The sequence below is a fragment of the Nematolebias whitei genome, chromosome 9 (genome assembly GCF_014905685.2).
Source record: "Nematolebias whitei isolate Nwh7 chromosome 9, NemWhi1, whole genome shotgun sequence".
Classification (NCBI taxonomy): Eukaryota; Metazoa; Chordata; class Actinopteri; order Cyprinodontiformes; family Rivulidae; genus Nematolebias; species Nematolebias whitei.
In genome coordinates this window covers 33,473,049-33,491,068 of record NC_056506.1, presented here as the reverse complement: position 1 = coordinate 33,491,068, position 18,020 = coordinate 33,473,049, and the positions used below count along the sequence as shown (strand labels likewise).

Below are 18,020 nucleotides of genomic sequence, written 5' to 3'. Positions count from 1 at the left end.
ATATATATATATATATATATATATATATATATATATATGTATTTGTACATACATACATACATACATAAATACAAACATACATGCATACATACACACACGTATATGTGCTTACTATCTCATGCTGCTGTATTTATTCATTCATGCCCATTTACTCACTACAGACTCATGCTCAGGCTGCTGTTTAATATACAGTATTATTTTACATTATTTAGTGTAGCGTATAACATAACACTTTTAGCGTATTGTTTTGTGTTCATTTAGCGTATATCTAAGTGTATATCATAGATCCTTATATAGTGTTTCTTTATATACTTTATATTTTTGATATTTTGGGGTGTAACTGGGACCTTGAGGACACAATTTTATTCCACCTCATGTACCACATGTGATGTGAATGACAAGAAAGAAACTTGAACATACACACATACATACGTACGTACATACGTACGTACATACATACATACATACATACATACATACATACATACATACATACATAGTTTTGTCTAAAGTAAATGAATCTATTTTTACATATATGATGTTATTTGTCTGTTCAAACATTATATAATTTAAAATGTTCATATTTTTTATATTCCATAAGTGATATTTATAGACAATGTCAACCATACTGTTATACGGTCCATAAGTTGGATAAGCTTGAAAAAATATTTTTCATTACTATTTTTTTTTTTTTACATTTTCCCATTGACAAAAGACAATCAACTTAGCTATACAAATAAAATTGAAATAAAATTATTTGCATAAAGTATTTTTTGTCTAGGACAAATGGCTGGATGACCTAACACTTCTGTATCAGGTCAGCTGGCATAGTCATTCATGCATGCCAAATGAGTTTATACAAGCAAGGCTATGGAGAACTTTTTTTGCATGTGTTCAGACACTCTCTTTTGTTGCTATTTAGATTGCATGAAAATTGGGACTAATGTGGCTTACAAAGTAGCTCACAGAAATGGCCTTGTGCTTTGTTACTACAAGCACCAGCAGTCTTTTTGACCCAACAAAAACAGAAGCTTGCATTTCAAAAGTATTTTAGGTTGTAGTTTTTAAGTGCACCCTTCCCTTTATTTTCTTCTGTACACTTATACAATGTCAGCGGTGTTCTTCAAACCCCTGTCGAGGCTGGGAACAGTGCAATTACCAGGCGACAAAAGGGCCACAAAAGGATGGACACAGGCCTGGCAGACTATTGGAGGACACCTCATTATTGCAGCAGGCTTCAACAATAGGCCTGGGCAATGCTTCCTACATCTATTTGTCAAGTGTGCTATTAGCCTGTCAAATAGGTACAGTCAGCACCATTAGGCCACCTTGATAATCAGACCTATTTACCCCCTCATTTTCCCCTCCTTCACTGTCATAGCTTCTGGGACTGGTAGAAAAACAGCACCTCATTTCTCCATCTTGCCTCGTCTTTTTGCCCATTCTTCTCTTATGTCATGCTTCAACAAAGACAAGTGCAGTTGGTCATTATGTTCTACCAAGAGCTGATGTAATCAGATGTGGTATGACATCAAGGTCAAGGAAAATGTAATTTCAAAATATGCTCCAATACAAAAAAAAAAAAAAAAAACCTGGATAAAGCAATTACTCTTTCACTGGTTTCTGAGATAACTGTAGGGTAAGTTCATTCTAAAATTAATGGTAAAATGGACTGAAATTGAATTAATTTAATGTCTGGTATTCCATCGCTGGATGAGAATATGTATCTGCAGAGCTAAGTGCTCATCTGCACTATATAAAAGACATACAAAAATACGTCAGAGCAAAAAAGATGAAAGATTTTAAAGACCCAAGAGCCACAATAATGGACCACTATAAAAACATTAACTACTTGGACTCAGCTGGAAATGTCTTGTCTTTCACCAAACATTAAATAAACTTCACGAGTGACACCCTAATTTACAATTTTACTTTATTCTATTGACCAAGAGAAAGACCTAAATAATAATTTGTTTATAACTCATCCCAAAACAATGATTCAAAAGAAAAAAGTTGCACTGATTATTGTAAACACATATGTTGACAGAGCGTCACGGTGGCGCAGATGGTAGAGCTGCCGCCTCTCAGCAAAAACGTCACCAGATCGATTCTCAGCACGGGGGCTATTCTGGGTGGAGTTTGCATGTTCTCTCTGTGCATGCAGGGGTTTTCTCCAGATACTCTGGTTTTCTCCCACATTCCAAAAACATGCATGTTAGGCTGATTGGTATCTCTAAATTGTCCCTAGGTGTGAGTGAGAGAATGAATGGTTGTTCATCTCTTTTGTCTCTGCGTCTCGGTGATGGACTTCTGACCTGTCCAGGGTGTCCTCTGCCTCTCGCACAGTGATAGCTGAACATGGGCACCAGTGACCCCCATGACCCGAAAAGTAAAAAGCAGGTAAATATAATGGATGAATAGGTGGATGATGGCCTATTATTTTAATTGGTTAGATTCAGATTCCAAGTTTGATATCTGAGTTATAATACATAATAGGCACACAAAATAGTGTCTTTTAATAAAAAAAAAAAACAATTAGTGAATTTGTTCTATATTTTATATTGGTTTGGTTCAACATATCAGGTACTGCTCTTTCAATGAGCTCAGTAGATTCTGATTCTGTACGTTTGTCATTGGCTAATGTAAAGATTCATTCATTCAACCTTTATTTAGACAGGTCAATTCCATTGAGCCTCGAGGACTCATTTACAAGAGAGACCTGATTTCAACAAAGAAAGATGACAACAATGGACAACAGCGACAACAATAGACAAATATAAAAAGGCTTACAGCTTTTTTTTTTTTTTTTACAAATATCGATAAAATAAATAGATAAAATAAATAATTACAAACTTATTCTACTTTATGTATTAAATGTAAAAATATAAATGAACTTGTAGCTTTACAGAATTTAAACTGCTCCAAAAAACAAAACAACAATTCTTTCCACATTTATGTCTGGCAGGATGTCTATTCCTTTTTGGGTCATGGGGGTCGCCAGTGCCCATGTCCAGCTATTGCTGTGCGAGAGGCAGGTACACCCTGGACATGTCTCCAGCCCATCACAGAGCCACAAAGAGACAAGCGAGACAAACAGCCATTCACTGTCTCACTCACACCTAGGGACAATTTATAGTTACCAATCAGCCTAACATGCATGTTTTTGGTCTGTGGGAGGAAACCGGAGTACTCGGAGAAAACCCACGCATGCACGGAGAGAACATGCAAACTCCACCCAGAAAGGCCCCCAGACCAGGATTTGAACCAGGGTAAGCTGCTCGCTGAGAGGCAGCAGCTCTACCAGTTGTGCCACCGTGCTACATACTGATATATATTCAAAATAAAAACTGTTTATTGAATCAAAAGGTGAGATTAAAAATAAATAAATAAACTATATGTTCACACATTTTTCACAGTTTCTTATACGTCCCCACTCCTAATGTTCAAACTGAGTTTTCTCATCATGAGTTTTTGTTGTTTGTGGAGAAAATATTTCTGTTGTGCAAGAGGTTGAATTTGGAACGCCAAACAAAGAAATGTATCTTGGTTAAGCTTGAAGGATTTGATGATTAAATAACTTTGAAAAGAAAGGTAAATGTAACAGAAAGTTGAGTTTGCTTTGCTTGAATTATAAGAAGTTGTAGATTCTGTCTGAGTGTGAATTTCACTACAGAGATTTCAGTGAGGAAAGCAAATATTTTAATACATAGATGAAAGGTGCACATTAATTCACCACCCACTTTTGCTTTAACAAGCATTCATTATTCAAAATGAACCTTAAGTAGCCATGGAGCCTGCTGAGCTATGGAATGTAACTCTGAAATTCACAGTATGCAACATGATGCTCTTTTAAAATATACAATCACAAATATAAATTTAGAATAAGAGAGTTTATATTTTTGCAAATCCAGTCTGAAATACAACAGACAGGGTTAGATGGAAATAAAACTGCTATAGACAAGTTACTGTTAGAATAAAATAAATCAATACTGCTTTATTGTCTCTAAGTGCTTTAAATGTATGTGTAGTGCACATGTAAGAATGCTGAAACATTGCAGTACTTATCTGTGCATTACTGTAAAAAAAAAAAAAAAAAAAAAAAAAAAAAAAAGCTTGGGAGATCTTTTATTTCCCCAACCAAAGGAGTTACATTGTCAGTCACTGTGATTTTACTCCATGACTTTTAGATTTATTGCATTATAACGATATTTTCAATTCCACTATCAGCACATGCCTCCTTAATATTTATCACACATTGGGTCCATGTCTCATGTGTGGCAGCATAATGTCATAAATAAGAAAGTTAAATGACAGAAGTTAACTGTGTTGCAAGACTGAACTATTTGCTAATCACTGTTCTTATTAATAAATCAGTCGTGTTTTGTTTTCACCTTGTGTGGGTGTTATCGTTAAATAGGGCTGCTGCAGTGTGGCATTTTGGAAAAAAATAAGTAAAAGGTGATTGCAGCTTAAACCAAAAAGCAGGAAATACACATGCATGAAAATTAGAATAAAACATGCAACGATATTTGTTTAGCACATAACCACTATACTTATCACGACTAAGGATTGTTAGGTACGTACCAGCCTGGTTGGTAGTGATGTCTATGGTGACATGCTGTGCTGGGTAAGGACTCTTATTGCTGACACCATTCACAGCTTGTATCTCAAAGCTGTAGAGCGTGTGAGCCAGTAGGTTACTGATGAAGACCCTGGTCTCTGTCAGACCCAGCTGTCGAGGAACAAAATCCACGTTGTCATCGCAGTGGGAACAAGAGCGTCTGTCGGCTTTGCACTTCTTGCACACTATATTGTAAACGACATCATCCCGACCGCCTGTCTCCCTGGGAGAGTGCCACTCCAGGATTACTGAGGTCTCATTCACGATGGAGATCACATTTCTTGGACTGGATGGAACACCTGAAAAAAATAAAGCAACATTATGTGAGTCAATTCTGAATACATCAAACTCAGCTATTTTTGCACCACAACACATTTTACCATAAGTAAGCGATCATGAAGCTTAAAGAAAACCACTGCATTGCAAGTAAAGGAAATAGCCAATTCTCTTTGGTGAAAGTACATATTTTACAGCACTGTAATAAATGTAAGTGCTATTGTCTGAGGCTCTTGTGTAAAATTTCTCCATCTAAAGCACAATGGAAATGCTAATTTATTCTATTCACATTCACAGAGATCATACAGTGAAACCGTAATGTCTATCAAATACTGGTTATTTACAGAAATGCAGTGTAGCAAGGAGTACTCTGATCCAAGTGGCTCTGCAAATTCATGGTTCTATTCAATCCCTTAAAGATCACAGCTTGAGTAGAAGCTCAAAAACTATATTTAAAAAGAAATCAAGAAATAACACAACTATTGTTCTGAATGAGTGGTGGCTTATTATCAGGTTACAAAAAAGCCAGGCTTGTCTCTTGGAATTGCAGTATGATTCTTTACGAGTTAAAATCTGCTGCAATGACAGAGAAGAATTATGCTTAGCAGATATGCTGAGTCCCCATGACTGCACAGAGGCAGCTTTTCTCTCTCAAATACCAGAGAAAGCGCAATCTATCCAAAGTCCTTGGTCAGTGCTGTTCAGGCTGAATAAGGCAGCCCTGGAGAAGTAATCTGGTACCAATTCATCCTCCATAAAGCCAAGTCTTTATTATATAAAGAAAAGTAACAGTGTACTGACCCGTCTCTAGGTTCATGACAATTTTAAATTGATCCAATCAACTGTTAAAACCTTTGAGGATTTACTCACAGTGTAACATACTTTATTATATTTCTTCGATTTTGTGTAGAATGTATGACAAAATAACTGTATATAAATTTGTAAGCATATAACAATACATCACTTTAGCATTGCATTTTTGTAGGAGGAAGTCGGGGTTACTTCATTCTACACAGAGACGTGATTAATCATTGTTGTTGCAAGCCAAGTGGGATAGACCTGGCAAACTGGGACAAAGCGACAAAACACACAAGGGTGACAGAGCAACCCTGTTATGGCTGCAACCTCATCTCTGTGCCTGAACAGCAAGAGAGGTCAGTGACAGGAAGGGCATGACCTCCACAGTGGGATTATTATGGTCTGGCTGAGGGGATAGATAGTGCTCCAGATGCAGGTCAAATGCCATCTAATTTGGTCTTTTGATGCTACAAGATGCATTGTATGTGTAGAAGAAATACAGCTCAAAAGGGTGTCCCATGGACTAGACGCACTGCTGTTCTCTGAGGAACTGTTCAGTCGGCACTTCATACATTCCCCATGCGCTGTGTATACTTTGTATCATCCATCACATACTTCTTCACACTCCTAAACTTGCATTGCTAATGAAAAAAACACACGAGTGCCACTGTAAAAAAAAAACTACACCCAAACAGTTTTCATGAACCTGAGCCAATACGTTTTTGTGTCAATGCATCAGTTTATTTTTTCACTGAACCAACAAACATCTGTGAGAGCACAACTGCTGGTTCAGAGGTTACTTAAGTCGGATGAGACTGCCACTTAAAGAATGATTTGCAGACGATTATTGTATCGTTTGGCTCTTTAAATTTATAATTAGATTTATTGTGGGATAACTTGACTTAAAAGCCTCTAAGATAGAGTTTAGTCAGCTATGGCCATCCGATTTTATTGCACTTACACAATATTTGCTTTCACTTAAGCTAAGGGAGTGCTAAATATTTTCTGACATGTATTGATGTATATTAATCGTGCAATCACAACAAGGATAATTGCTTTAACAGATGTGGCAGTCACAGCAGCACATCATGATGCTGGCTAACTAAATTGATTTACAGCAGCAAACTAAACACAGTTTCCGTGAGAGGGGGAAAATGTGCAAATGCTTGACAAATGACATAAAATATTTACATGCAACAAGTGTCCAAGCTAGTATCTACAGGGTGATCATCTGCATAGAAGTTTTAGAATGGTGCTGCTCGGGGTGGCTGCATGTTGGAGTAGCTCTGTTACATTCATTCTGAGATTTTGCTTTTGGAAACTTTAATTCCTCTTTTGCTGGATGTAAATCACATTTTTTTGAATGATTGTTTCCTCTGGTATCGGATGCTGTGCAGCTGGAAGGATTTTTACTGAAACGTTTTTAGTTTTGGACATTTGTTATGATGCATAACCATAACAAGGTGATTTTTTTTAACAACGGGAGGAGCAGCTGATTAACACTTAAAAAAAAATCTAATAATATCTCAAACGAGTTGAAAAGGAGGCGCCATAGATGCATTTCCATCTCCTTGCCGGCTGTGCTCGGGTTCCTGACCACTGAAATCCTGGAACTAGCAGGAAACACGGCTCGTGACAGCAGAAGGACAGGATCGTCCCGTGGCACCTGCAGCCGGCTGTCCACAGCAACAAGGAACTTGGCAGGCTGCTGGGAGGAGTGCCCATCACTCCGGGAGGAGCTCAGCCCGGCATTCGAGTGGTTCTGCTGCCTGGAGAAACCGAGAGGTCAGTCAAGTCTAGGTGGACGGATCAGACAGCATCTGCAGCCAGTTTCTTCGGATCTGTTGTGGGACGGATCTTAACAAGAGATCCTTCCTGCCTACAGCCATCAGTATTTCTTAATGTAACAAGGATAATGAGTTACAATAACATTTAATTTCCCTTTGGGATTAATAAAGTACTTTTGAATTGAATTGAATTGAATAGAAAAGACTGGCAAACTGTATGATTATATTAGCAATAATTCCATGTCAGGTGTTCTTATAAATAATATATAGTTTATATTTGACCAAACTAGTTATGTGACATTAAAGTAAATGTGTTAAGGGAATGAAACCTTGCAAGCACAAATTTAAATTACAACTGTCTATGTTTAGTTTGTTAAACAAATACACAAAAAAAGTACCTTTCACTCATCGAGAGGAGTCTAAAAAAACACCAGAAAAAAAAAAAAATATATATATATATATTCTGCCTTACCTCACAAAATATTTACCCTTTTGGTTTATGGACATTAGCATGCCTCATCTTTTTAAACTGCTTGCATTTTGATGTAAAATGGGTGAGAGGATCAGCAGAAAGTTATTTAGGTGAAAATTCAAATCATAGCCGAAGAAGCTGGGAGAGAGAAAGCCAGCTTGGTGAGAGATTGAATAAAACGTGGTATAAAAGCTTTCTTTCTCACTGACTAAAAGATACAAAAAGATTTGTCTTTTAGCTTGATCTCATTTTTTTTTTTTCAGCATGAACCAAAAATTGCATGAATTTTTAAAGACGTCTCAAGCTGCTGTTTTCAAAACACTTTAAAGATCTTACAAAGGTTTGCTTTGAATACTGGCAATATATTCAGTTATTTTAATTTACCCCTTGTGTTTTATTGTTTTATAAAATAATGTTTTTTTTTTTTTCTTCCTGTTTTTGTTGCACGCAAGAAATTAGCCACTGCTCAGAAAGTTCATTAACATCATTCGTCTGTTTACTGTAAAACAGATGACAGATGAAATACATTAATGAAATTTAAAATACTTTTTGAGAATACCCAAGTATTAACAGACCAAAAATACATAAAATATATATATTTAAGAGATGTCATTGGGAATAGAGGGGGCTGTTTTAGCAGGGATATTGTAAAAGTGAACTCAGCATGAGCATACCAAGATTTTGTCCTTAAGTAAAATAAATAAATTAATTAATAAAATTAAAAAAAAAACATTGGTGAAAAATCACAAAAAAGTTAAATCAGGTCATCTAGAGATATCAAAATTACTTTTGATGTCTCTCACACTGAGTAATGTTTGCAGTTTGTTGAGTGCAGTTTTCAGAAATGTGTGCAGATTATTTTTGAACAAACTTCTCCCATGCATTACCTCATCAACTTCAAACACAGAGACTTAGTGGGATTAAAAGTTGTCAGAACCTAAGTCTACATAAAACCGTGTGGGAGTGGCAACGTATCAAAGTTTGTTGCCATAAAACAAAAAGTCTCGATAAGGCACACATAAAACATTCAATCCGCATGAAAATCCAAGAGCTCGATCAGACAGTCAATAACTTGTCTATGCTGATCCTTCACCACTTAAAAGAAAACTCTCTGAGGAATCATCAGATCTGACTTTAGCTTGTTTTAACCTGACCACATTAAATGAGCTTTTGTTCTTTTGGCTGCTGCCTCTTTCGGCAGTCGTCATAGCAAGCAAACGTGCATGTCTATAGTTTAACGCCCGATGACCTTCCAAATGCAACTTGGGCTCAAACGTGCAGTCCTCCGCATTACAAGACCTCAGTATTGACCACCAAGCTACCACAGTTACATAAAAATGCAAAGTGAAGGTTTATAAATAGCACCACCTGCCTGCAGACATGTCCGAGGAGAACCCTCTTGGGAACTCATGGAAGCAGAAGTGTTCAAGCTAAAGTCCACGGATCATTCCTCGCTTGCAGCCTTTACTTTTATTATGCAACTAAAGAAGTGGAAGCAAACTGTTACAACAGAAAACTGGTGCTTTCTTGCATTTATGCACATTTTTAGGAAGTACTTGAGTTTTGTGCTTTTTTTTCACTTCTTGAAAGCAAAACATGCAGAAATGAGAATTAGCTTTTTTTTCCCACTTTTAAAAATGCTTATTCTTTTAATAGCCACAGCGATTCTGTTTTCCATTCTGTACGGGCGAGCTGGTGTTGCCATATTTATTTCACAAATATAAGCAACCTGATCCCTTTGAAAACACGAGCCCAAAGTTGCCTAAAATAAGCAAACGTGGTAACTTTAGATCAGATGAGATGCCTTGCAAAGTAGCTGAGTGTACGATCAGTGCAGGTTAAAGTGTGTACATTTCAGATAAACGTAATAAAAGTCAAACTCCCCATCTTGAATATTTTAAGCTGAATAAAGCCACATGTCAAACACATTACTATTTTTACTGAAAATGTTAGACCACAGTGATTCTAGACTTCATGTACTGCATCAAATGTGCAGCAGAGAAACTTGTATAACTTTTCATTACTCATTTTAAATAACCATGTCTTCCTAAATAGAAGAGGAATAAGAGTAGTCAAATAAAATACTTGATTTAGGTCAATTTGATTTTAAATTACTTGCACATGAAAACAGGAAACTAGCTAGCTGACAGCTAGTGATATGGAACCTCAAGAGACTCCAGCAGAAAAAATAAATATATAGATAATCATTGGAGATGGATGCTCACTTCTCAATATTTACCTTATGAAAGATGTAAAGAAAAAAAAATAGAGGCTGAGTTTGTTTGAAATATACAACTCTCAATATCAGTTTTCATTTATTTTATTATTATTATTAAATTGTCTATGTGAATTAATTTGAAACTATTTGTGATAGTTTCTAAGACGTAAATGTGCAAATGCATAAGCATTTCAATGTTTTTTCCTAAACATGTGTAGGTGCAACATTTGTGATAAATTGAAAGAATGAATAACTTGTAAAATAATAGTTTTTATGGAGTCATTTAAACTTTCAAATACCAATATTTGAATGTTACAATAACACAATACTATATAACCTCACTATGAGTTGATTTTTTATTTTATTTAATTAAACAATATTATTAACTGTCTTTTATCCTTTCACTGTTTCTTTTTCACCATCCCTTCCATAAGCATGATCCATCACTGTATCCCTCTCCTCTATGGACCAATCTGTAACTTCTAGAGTTCCCCCAGTCACTACTCAGCCTGTCAGTCTTTCTCTTCCTGACTCACACATTGAGAAAATCCCCACGGCCCTGCATGCTGAAACTGACTGACCTTTTCCTACTGAAATGCTCTCACATGTGCACAATAACTCTTTTCCTCACATTCACACCTAGAGGGAATGGCAGGTACTGAAGGTCACACTGGGCTTAAAATCCAGGCAAGGGACAGGAAGAGCATAAAGTAAAAATGCAAGCCACAATCCCAAAAGTACTTACTTTACTGGGCAGTCTGAGTGAACGGTGGGCTTCACACTGAGAGACTGAACACTTGTGGTGTTCCTACCCTCAGGCAAATATTGAAAACAGCACAAGGCAGAGAAATGGGAGAAAGGAGAGGGTGAGAGACTGAAGAATAGTTTGAAATGCATCCCAGTTCTGGCATATTCAGAACCCTGAAGGAAGAGACTGGTGGAGATGGGTTGGGGGGGGGGGGGGGGGTATAGCATGAGGCCCCCTGCTGACAGAGCCAGGGATTGGATGATCCATCAGCAGGCTAATCAGGCTGATTTGGAGCATACAGAGACCTGCGCTTCTGACGCTGCTGAGAAGCACTTAAGCTACAGCTTCTGCCACTCTAGACTGGCTTGATTTAAGCTACTCTGGCAGTGGTCTTATCGGGACCCACAGTATTAAAGAGATTCTTACTAGGATGATCTCAGCAGCCCTCCTACTGTGTTCTAGGGCACCCAGAAAATCAAGCTAAGCTGCTACAATATGTTTCATCCATTATAGGAAGCGTTGAATGTGCTGCTGACGCTGTAAAATAATTACAATGACAAAAATAGAAGGACTGAAGCCGGTTTTAATGATACTGGCAAACGTCGCAGCTGAAAACAGACACAAAAGAACATTCTATGTGTGCATGAACATATATTAAGGACGTTTTTGGAGAAAAGAAAAAAGTACTAAGATTCTTTTTTTCCATGAGTGCAAAATGAGAGAAAAGTCTTGAGCTAAGGAGAAAGAAAGATGAGATCTGACAGAGAGGAAAAGACTCGAATGATTGAAATCAGAAAGAAAAGTAACAGGCTGAGCAGACCATAGGGATCTGTTCAAGATAATCAGCGGGGAGCTTTTGTGGAGATTGCTTGGGGGAAATGTGAGGCCTCAAGGTAGAAGCAGATGCTATAGTTGATAGAACATTTACTAATTCACCAGAGAGCCATGTATTATACCAGGGGAGAACATTGAAAACGCAAAACGAAGAAGCGATGTCTTCCACTTTTTAGACAACTTAAATGTACGAATGCCACAATAATATAATTAGAGCTGTAAAGCACTTGTATAAAATTATTAAAAAAACAATTCACGCCAAAGGACTTCTAGTAAAGGCATGTTTTAGATATGAAGATCACACAACCAGTAATAACAAAGTGGCCCTGAGCCCGTTCAGAAAGCCAATTAACTAAACTTGTTTGTTAAAAAAGCTGCATTAATTAAGAGATAACCAGATAACTAATTCATCCAGGCTATCTATGAAGAACAAATAAAAATGCACATTGTAACATCAGCAAAAGAAAAACATGGAAAGCAAACTTCTTTTTTTTTTCTCTCTATGTAACTGTGTGTCAGTTGGGAGAGCAGGAATGCTTAGCATATTGCTTTTACATCATATTAAGATAACTATGATGCTGTGCGAGGCCTTATTGGATCTCCAGCGGATAACGGCAGGACAATGTTGAAGCTTCACAGCATCTGCCTGAGTAATTAGGACTTCAGGGGATGATAACAGAAAAAAAGAGGAAAAAATGAGGCAAAGTTAAATTTAAATAAAGGAGACGTTTGAAGAGAAATGGACAAGAAGCTCATTGGTACAGTGATGGAGGTGCAAAGAAAAAATGTGCTGTGTTCAAAGGACAGTTGTGATTTAGATACTGTACTCATTTAAATCTAACTTCCTGAGCTGGATTGACAATGGAAAAAAAAAATAAGTGTGACATTAAGATAAGAAGGAATCATTCACAAATCTATCTAGTGTTACTGTTGCCATTTATGCCATTAACCAATAAAGAAGCCTTAAAAAAGCCTCTTACAAGTTACATGTCCTATACAAGAATATCAAAGTGAGTACTTTCAAACGTATGTGATATCCTGTGTGGTATACTCACTGGTGCAGGGTTCATCTGGCTGATCGCCATCCCCGCGGTAATAACCATTGCGGCACACGCAAACAGTGGCAGCTTCAGCTGTGGAGCGGCTGTTGGAAGGGCACTGGAGACAGAGACCTGGACCTTGGGTTGACTTGAAGGTGCCCGGTGGGCATGCTGCAACAAGAAAAAGTCTGTGTCAGGAAATAAATGAAGAAAATAAATACAAGTGGGTTCACACTCATTATGTCAAGCATCTGGGACTTGTGAATAATTCTGCAAAAGTGATGAGAAGATATAAAAACTGAGTGAGATGGAAAACAGCAAGATCAATTTTAATAGTTTAGGGCTATTAATGTCTTTATAGAAGCTTGTAACACCAAAAAATGTACATTTAGCATTTTCGTTCCTAAGTACGCTGACAAGTGAGACAATAAAGGAGTTTTATAAGCAAGTCAGAGGTGAAAGATGAAATAAAAGACAGATGTATTTTTATTTTCATGCAAAACCTAAATTTGTGTAAAATTAATCAGGCTTCATTTGAAAGGCCCCAACATTGTTATTTTCATAAAAAACAAATAACAACTAAAAACTATCCCTTATTTGTGTTATCAGGAAACCTCTGAAAAATTAAAAGGGAGTTAGACTGTATTTATAAAGTGCTTCTCTCATCCCTTTATCCTGTCATTGCACTATAGTGCAGACTGCTTCCACACAAGCAGATAACTGTCCAATTTTAACACACAAAGATGTACAAACTAGAAAACAATTGGGAGAAGATTGGAATTTCATATCTTGCTTAATAGCACCTGGACACATTAACACCAAGAGCAAAAATGTAACATTTCCCTCAGATTACTGGATGACCTGCTTCACCTTCTGAGCTGCAGCTGTGCTTAAATTCACTGTGCACTTTTAAAAATACAGCCAGAGTAATAGTATCAGCCATGATAACAAGAACACAGAGTCCTGTAAAAAGCCTAGGTGGCACTCAGTTCTGGAAGGTGCTAAGATGTGTCAAAGTTTTAAATCTGAAAGGCTGCAGTGGAGGACAAAGATTATTGTTGCTGATAGCCCTGTCCCTAAGTGAAGGCAATGACCTAATCCATTTACTCTCATGCCTCAAAAAACAAAACAAAGCCAAACAAAACTACAACACAAAGCTGAGAAGATTCAGCACCGTGTGCAAGGATTTAATGACTATAATAACTGTGATAAATGTCTGGTATTTTAGCAAGCTCTCCGGTGGGGGAGAAAGCGGTGCCGTTGCTGCACTCTTAAGGGGGAAGGGTTATAAATTTAATGGGACAAGGCTGATTGATCACAACAGCTTGACGGTAGATGTAGGGTATGCTCATAATTGTGTAAAGACAGAAGTTTTAGTCGTTTTATTACACAGTTCTTAAAAGGGAGAAACATTTTGAGAAATACATTTTGTGGCACCATCGTTCCATATTTCTGAGAGCATGCTTGCTTGAAACAAGGACCGTCACTCAGAGTTGATCCTATATATATATATTTTTTTTTTTTACAGACAGACCAAATTATGAATAATATTAACATTTATGTGAATAAAAGCCTTATTTTAACCTCCATTAGGGACGGATACAGTGGTATAAATATTAATCCATCCATCCATCCATTATCTTTTACCCGCATCTTCCTTTATGGGTCGCGGGGGTCACCATTGCCCATGTCCAGCCATCACTGTGTGAGAGGTGGGTACAGCCCGAACAGGTTTCCAGTCCATCACAGGGACACTTGGAGACAAACAACCATTCACTCTCTCACTCACACCTAGGGACAATTTAGAGTAACCAGTCAACCTAACATGCATGTTTTTGGTCTGTGGGAGGAAACTGGAGTACCTGGAGAAAACCCATGCAAGTACAGAGAGAACATGCAAACTCCAACCAGAAAGGTCCCTGGTTGGGGTTTGATTCAGCGACTTTCTTGCTTAGAAGCAACAGCTCTACCAACTGATCCACCGTGCAGTTCTTTATCTGTTTAAAGTAGAATAATGATGTTGACTCCAACAAAAGCAGCATCTTACCTATCTTTGGAGAAAGAGTCTCCAAAGTCTCAAAACATTCATGGGGCTTTTCAGTTTTTTTAAGAGCGAATTTGCAATAAACGAACCGTGAAGTAGTGAGGGACTACTGTATTCAATTTCAAATCATTGCTGCAACTCTTTTTTTTTTTTCCCACCAGCATGTTGCTGACGTTAATGCAATATGTTGATAATGTACCATCTTGTTTGGCAACTGTCATGTCTCTTTCTCCAGTTCTGTTGTGTTTTCCAGTACAACACCTATCATAAAAATCTTGAAGTGACCCCTATTCTCTTTTTATGCAATCCTTGTTTTCTGTATTTGTAACAAGATAAGGTACGGGGTAAAACGTTTATCTAAACTATGTGTATGTGTTAATTTCTTAACCAAAATGTGACAAAAATGTGAAAAACTTAAAAGTCTTTAATCATGCTGCTAACATTAGTCTTTACTAAGTTGAATGAGATGCATCAATGTTTATATCAGCACCGGTTTTCCTCAGTAATTATTGAATTTGTTCTGTATTCAAAATTAAGACTTGAATGACTCCGTTCAGTTTAGGCAACATGTTTTAGCAACGTAAAAAAAAAACAGGTTCTTCTTATCTTGAATCTTTTTGGGTTATGAAATACACATGAATTGTGAAATGAGTGAATAGCTTTCATTTTACCAGAATCCACATCCCAGAATGGTGAGTATTTTTGTCAGTTGTCACTTTCTTTTTTTTTTTTTTTTTTGTGAGGGCATCTGTTAGACGAGTGTGTTGGGAGTGGTGTGGAATAGGGGTGTATTGAAAAAAATAATAATAATGAAACAATTGTCAGTGATTTTAAAATTGTAACACTATTACAAATTTTCTGACACCTTTCTTTATTCTATTCATATCACCTTCCTCAGATTTTAATAACTGATAGTGTAAAAAAAAAAAAACACGTGGAAAGGACAAAACAACCCATTCAGCTTTCAGGCCACTGGTTAGTCCACCATCTCTTTTGCTGTGGCTAACAGGCACACAAGGCTAACTGACTGACCTCATGTCTGGTCATAAAACTCTGTTAACACACAACAAAACTGCCACATCCAAATATACATACGAGACCAGAGCAAAACAGTCACAGAAAGCTCATAAAAGAGTCCACAGCTATGTTGTGAATCCACCAGAACCACAGTGGAAGACTGTGTTAAAGTGCCACTGGGTTTGTGGGATACTATAAAGACTTTAAGGTTTCTATAGGAGAGAGAGTAAGGATGTTTTCAGTGTAGGAGTGGAAGTTTGCAAACTCGCTTGACTTTTACCACAGACTTCCCCAGTAACAAGATCAAGCTCCAACTAATACAAGAACACTGAGACTCTTGAAAGTGCTCTGTTGACATGTGTGGAATCACAAAACAGCTGCAGAGTCACTTTGTGGGGCAATAACTTCCAACAATATCAGACATTACAAGATGATAAAACAAAGATCAAAAATGACTTTCTAGCAGGAGAGGAGGAGAGAACGTATGTGTCATCATATTTGAAGTATAAAAGGGGAGACAGAGAAGTGCTTGCATGCAGATGGGCATCTTATAAAGACAAGCGAGGAAGCTTCAGATGTGTTAAACTGGCTCTTTTGAAAATGGGTCACTGTAGGTTGTTCACAGTGTGTTTAATGGGGTGTAAGCAGAATGTGTGCATTAGGTTTTGCCCTCGGGTTGTGTGTTTACAGACAGACTGTGGCTTCCCTGGACGCTCATAAATGTGCAAAAAGTGAAGAGAAAAGCAGAGGAGGCTGTGCTGATTCAGCTGTCCGTGCTAGAAGTGCTGTAAATGGGTTTCAAAGCAAACTGTGTGTGAGAAAAGAAATGCACACACTCTTGCACTCATGCACACACACGATAAAGAAAGATAACCAGCCTAAAACCCAGAGGAAACAACAACGTTGGCATCAAAGAACGAATGTGGTGATTTACACAGCGACACATGTAGCCGCTGTTGACCCCATTAAACGAGACGGCGTGCCCACATTTTCCGCCACTTGATTAGAATGTGTTCAACAGAACCTGAGATAATTTAACGCCTCTCCTTGGAAAAACGAGGACGGTGCGATCAGCGTTACAGGAAGGGAGATAAGTGACAGCCAGGCAAAGGCAAATAGGCAGCCACACACATGCACACACATGTGCAAACACTTTAGACACAGAAGAAGATTAATGTCTGTGTAGATTAGAACTCCTACCTTGGAGCTGAAGCTCTTTCTCTAATTGAAACATAATATGTGCATGAATCCAAACATTAAACTTGGGGGAAAAAAAAGACCAATTATTTATCAAATGATTTCCTTTTTAAAGACAGGATGGGATTGGACAATCAATCAACAACCCATTAGCCTCCCGTGTGGTGGGATACCCCACAACTGAACTGGCTTCATACAGAAACAAAACTTCCACTCCTTGTAAGTGGTCCCAACAGAATGCTCTATGTATAGTTTTCTACACGTATTATTTCTACTTCAGTTCTTTTCTGACTTCACAACTTTTGTGTGTCCTACAGGTAATAAACTAATTGTGTCCTCTTCTACCCCTTGCCAACCCATCTTTCTCTTGTTTTGATTGGCAGGATTGAATCTGTGTTAAGTTGGCAAATCGTTGCTTTCATTTTTCTTTCTCAGCATCAATCACAATCTGACAGTGATAGTCTGAAGTTATAGCAAGCCTGACCAACAGACATGAATGGCTTTCTCTAAATTTTCCAGTCACCTTACCATAACTGGTAACCTAAAATATCTGAATGTAAGTCAAAAACATAAACTAAACAGAATAAATTAACATAGCTATAGCCAAATGCCAAACTTGAAAGAAAGAAAGAGCTATGTGTTGTCATCATTGTATGTTTCTATACAATAATGAAATTAATTTGCTACATTCAACCCGTCACACCTGAGATGCACCCAGGTGGAGCAGCGGGCTGCTCTGTGGGCACCAGGGGAGCAGTTAGGAATTGAGTGTCTTGCTCAAGGACACCGCAACATGTGAGCATGGCGGGGGGTTGAACCTGAAACATTCTGGTCCCAAGTTGGCTGCCCAGCCTATACACCATCTCGGTCCCTCTTTTAAATGAGAAAAAAAAAAAACAGGTTCCTGTCTATAGTTGAACCCAGAACTTAACACAAAGTGTTTAAACTGATCAATATACATGCATACA

At 37.6% G+C, this 18,020-nt stretch overlaps 1 protein-coding gene across 1 annotated transcript in view; it reads right to left on the bottom strand.

The window, feature by feature from the left end:
* Window positions 1-18,020, bottom strand: part of LOC119414228 (ephrin type-B receptor 1) — a gene marked incomplete at its 5' end in the record, with an annotated part of 145,019 nt that overhangs the window by 56,586 nt on the left and 70,413 nt on the right. The window contains 2 exons of the mRNA XM_037681328.1: window positions 4,585-4,920; window positions 12,810-12,965. Of these exons, the coding sequence (XP_037537256.1) occupies window positions 4,585-4,920; window positions 12,810-12,965 (492 nt within the window). The remainder of the gene's footprint in view (window positions 1-4,584; window positions 4,921-12,809; window positions 12,966-18,020) is intronic.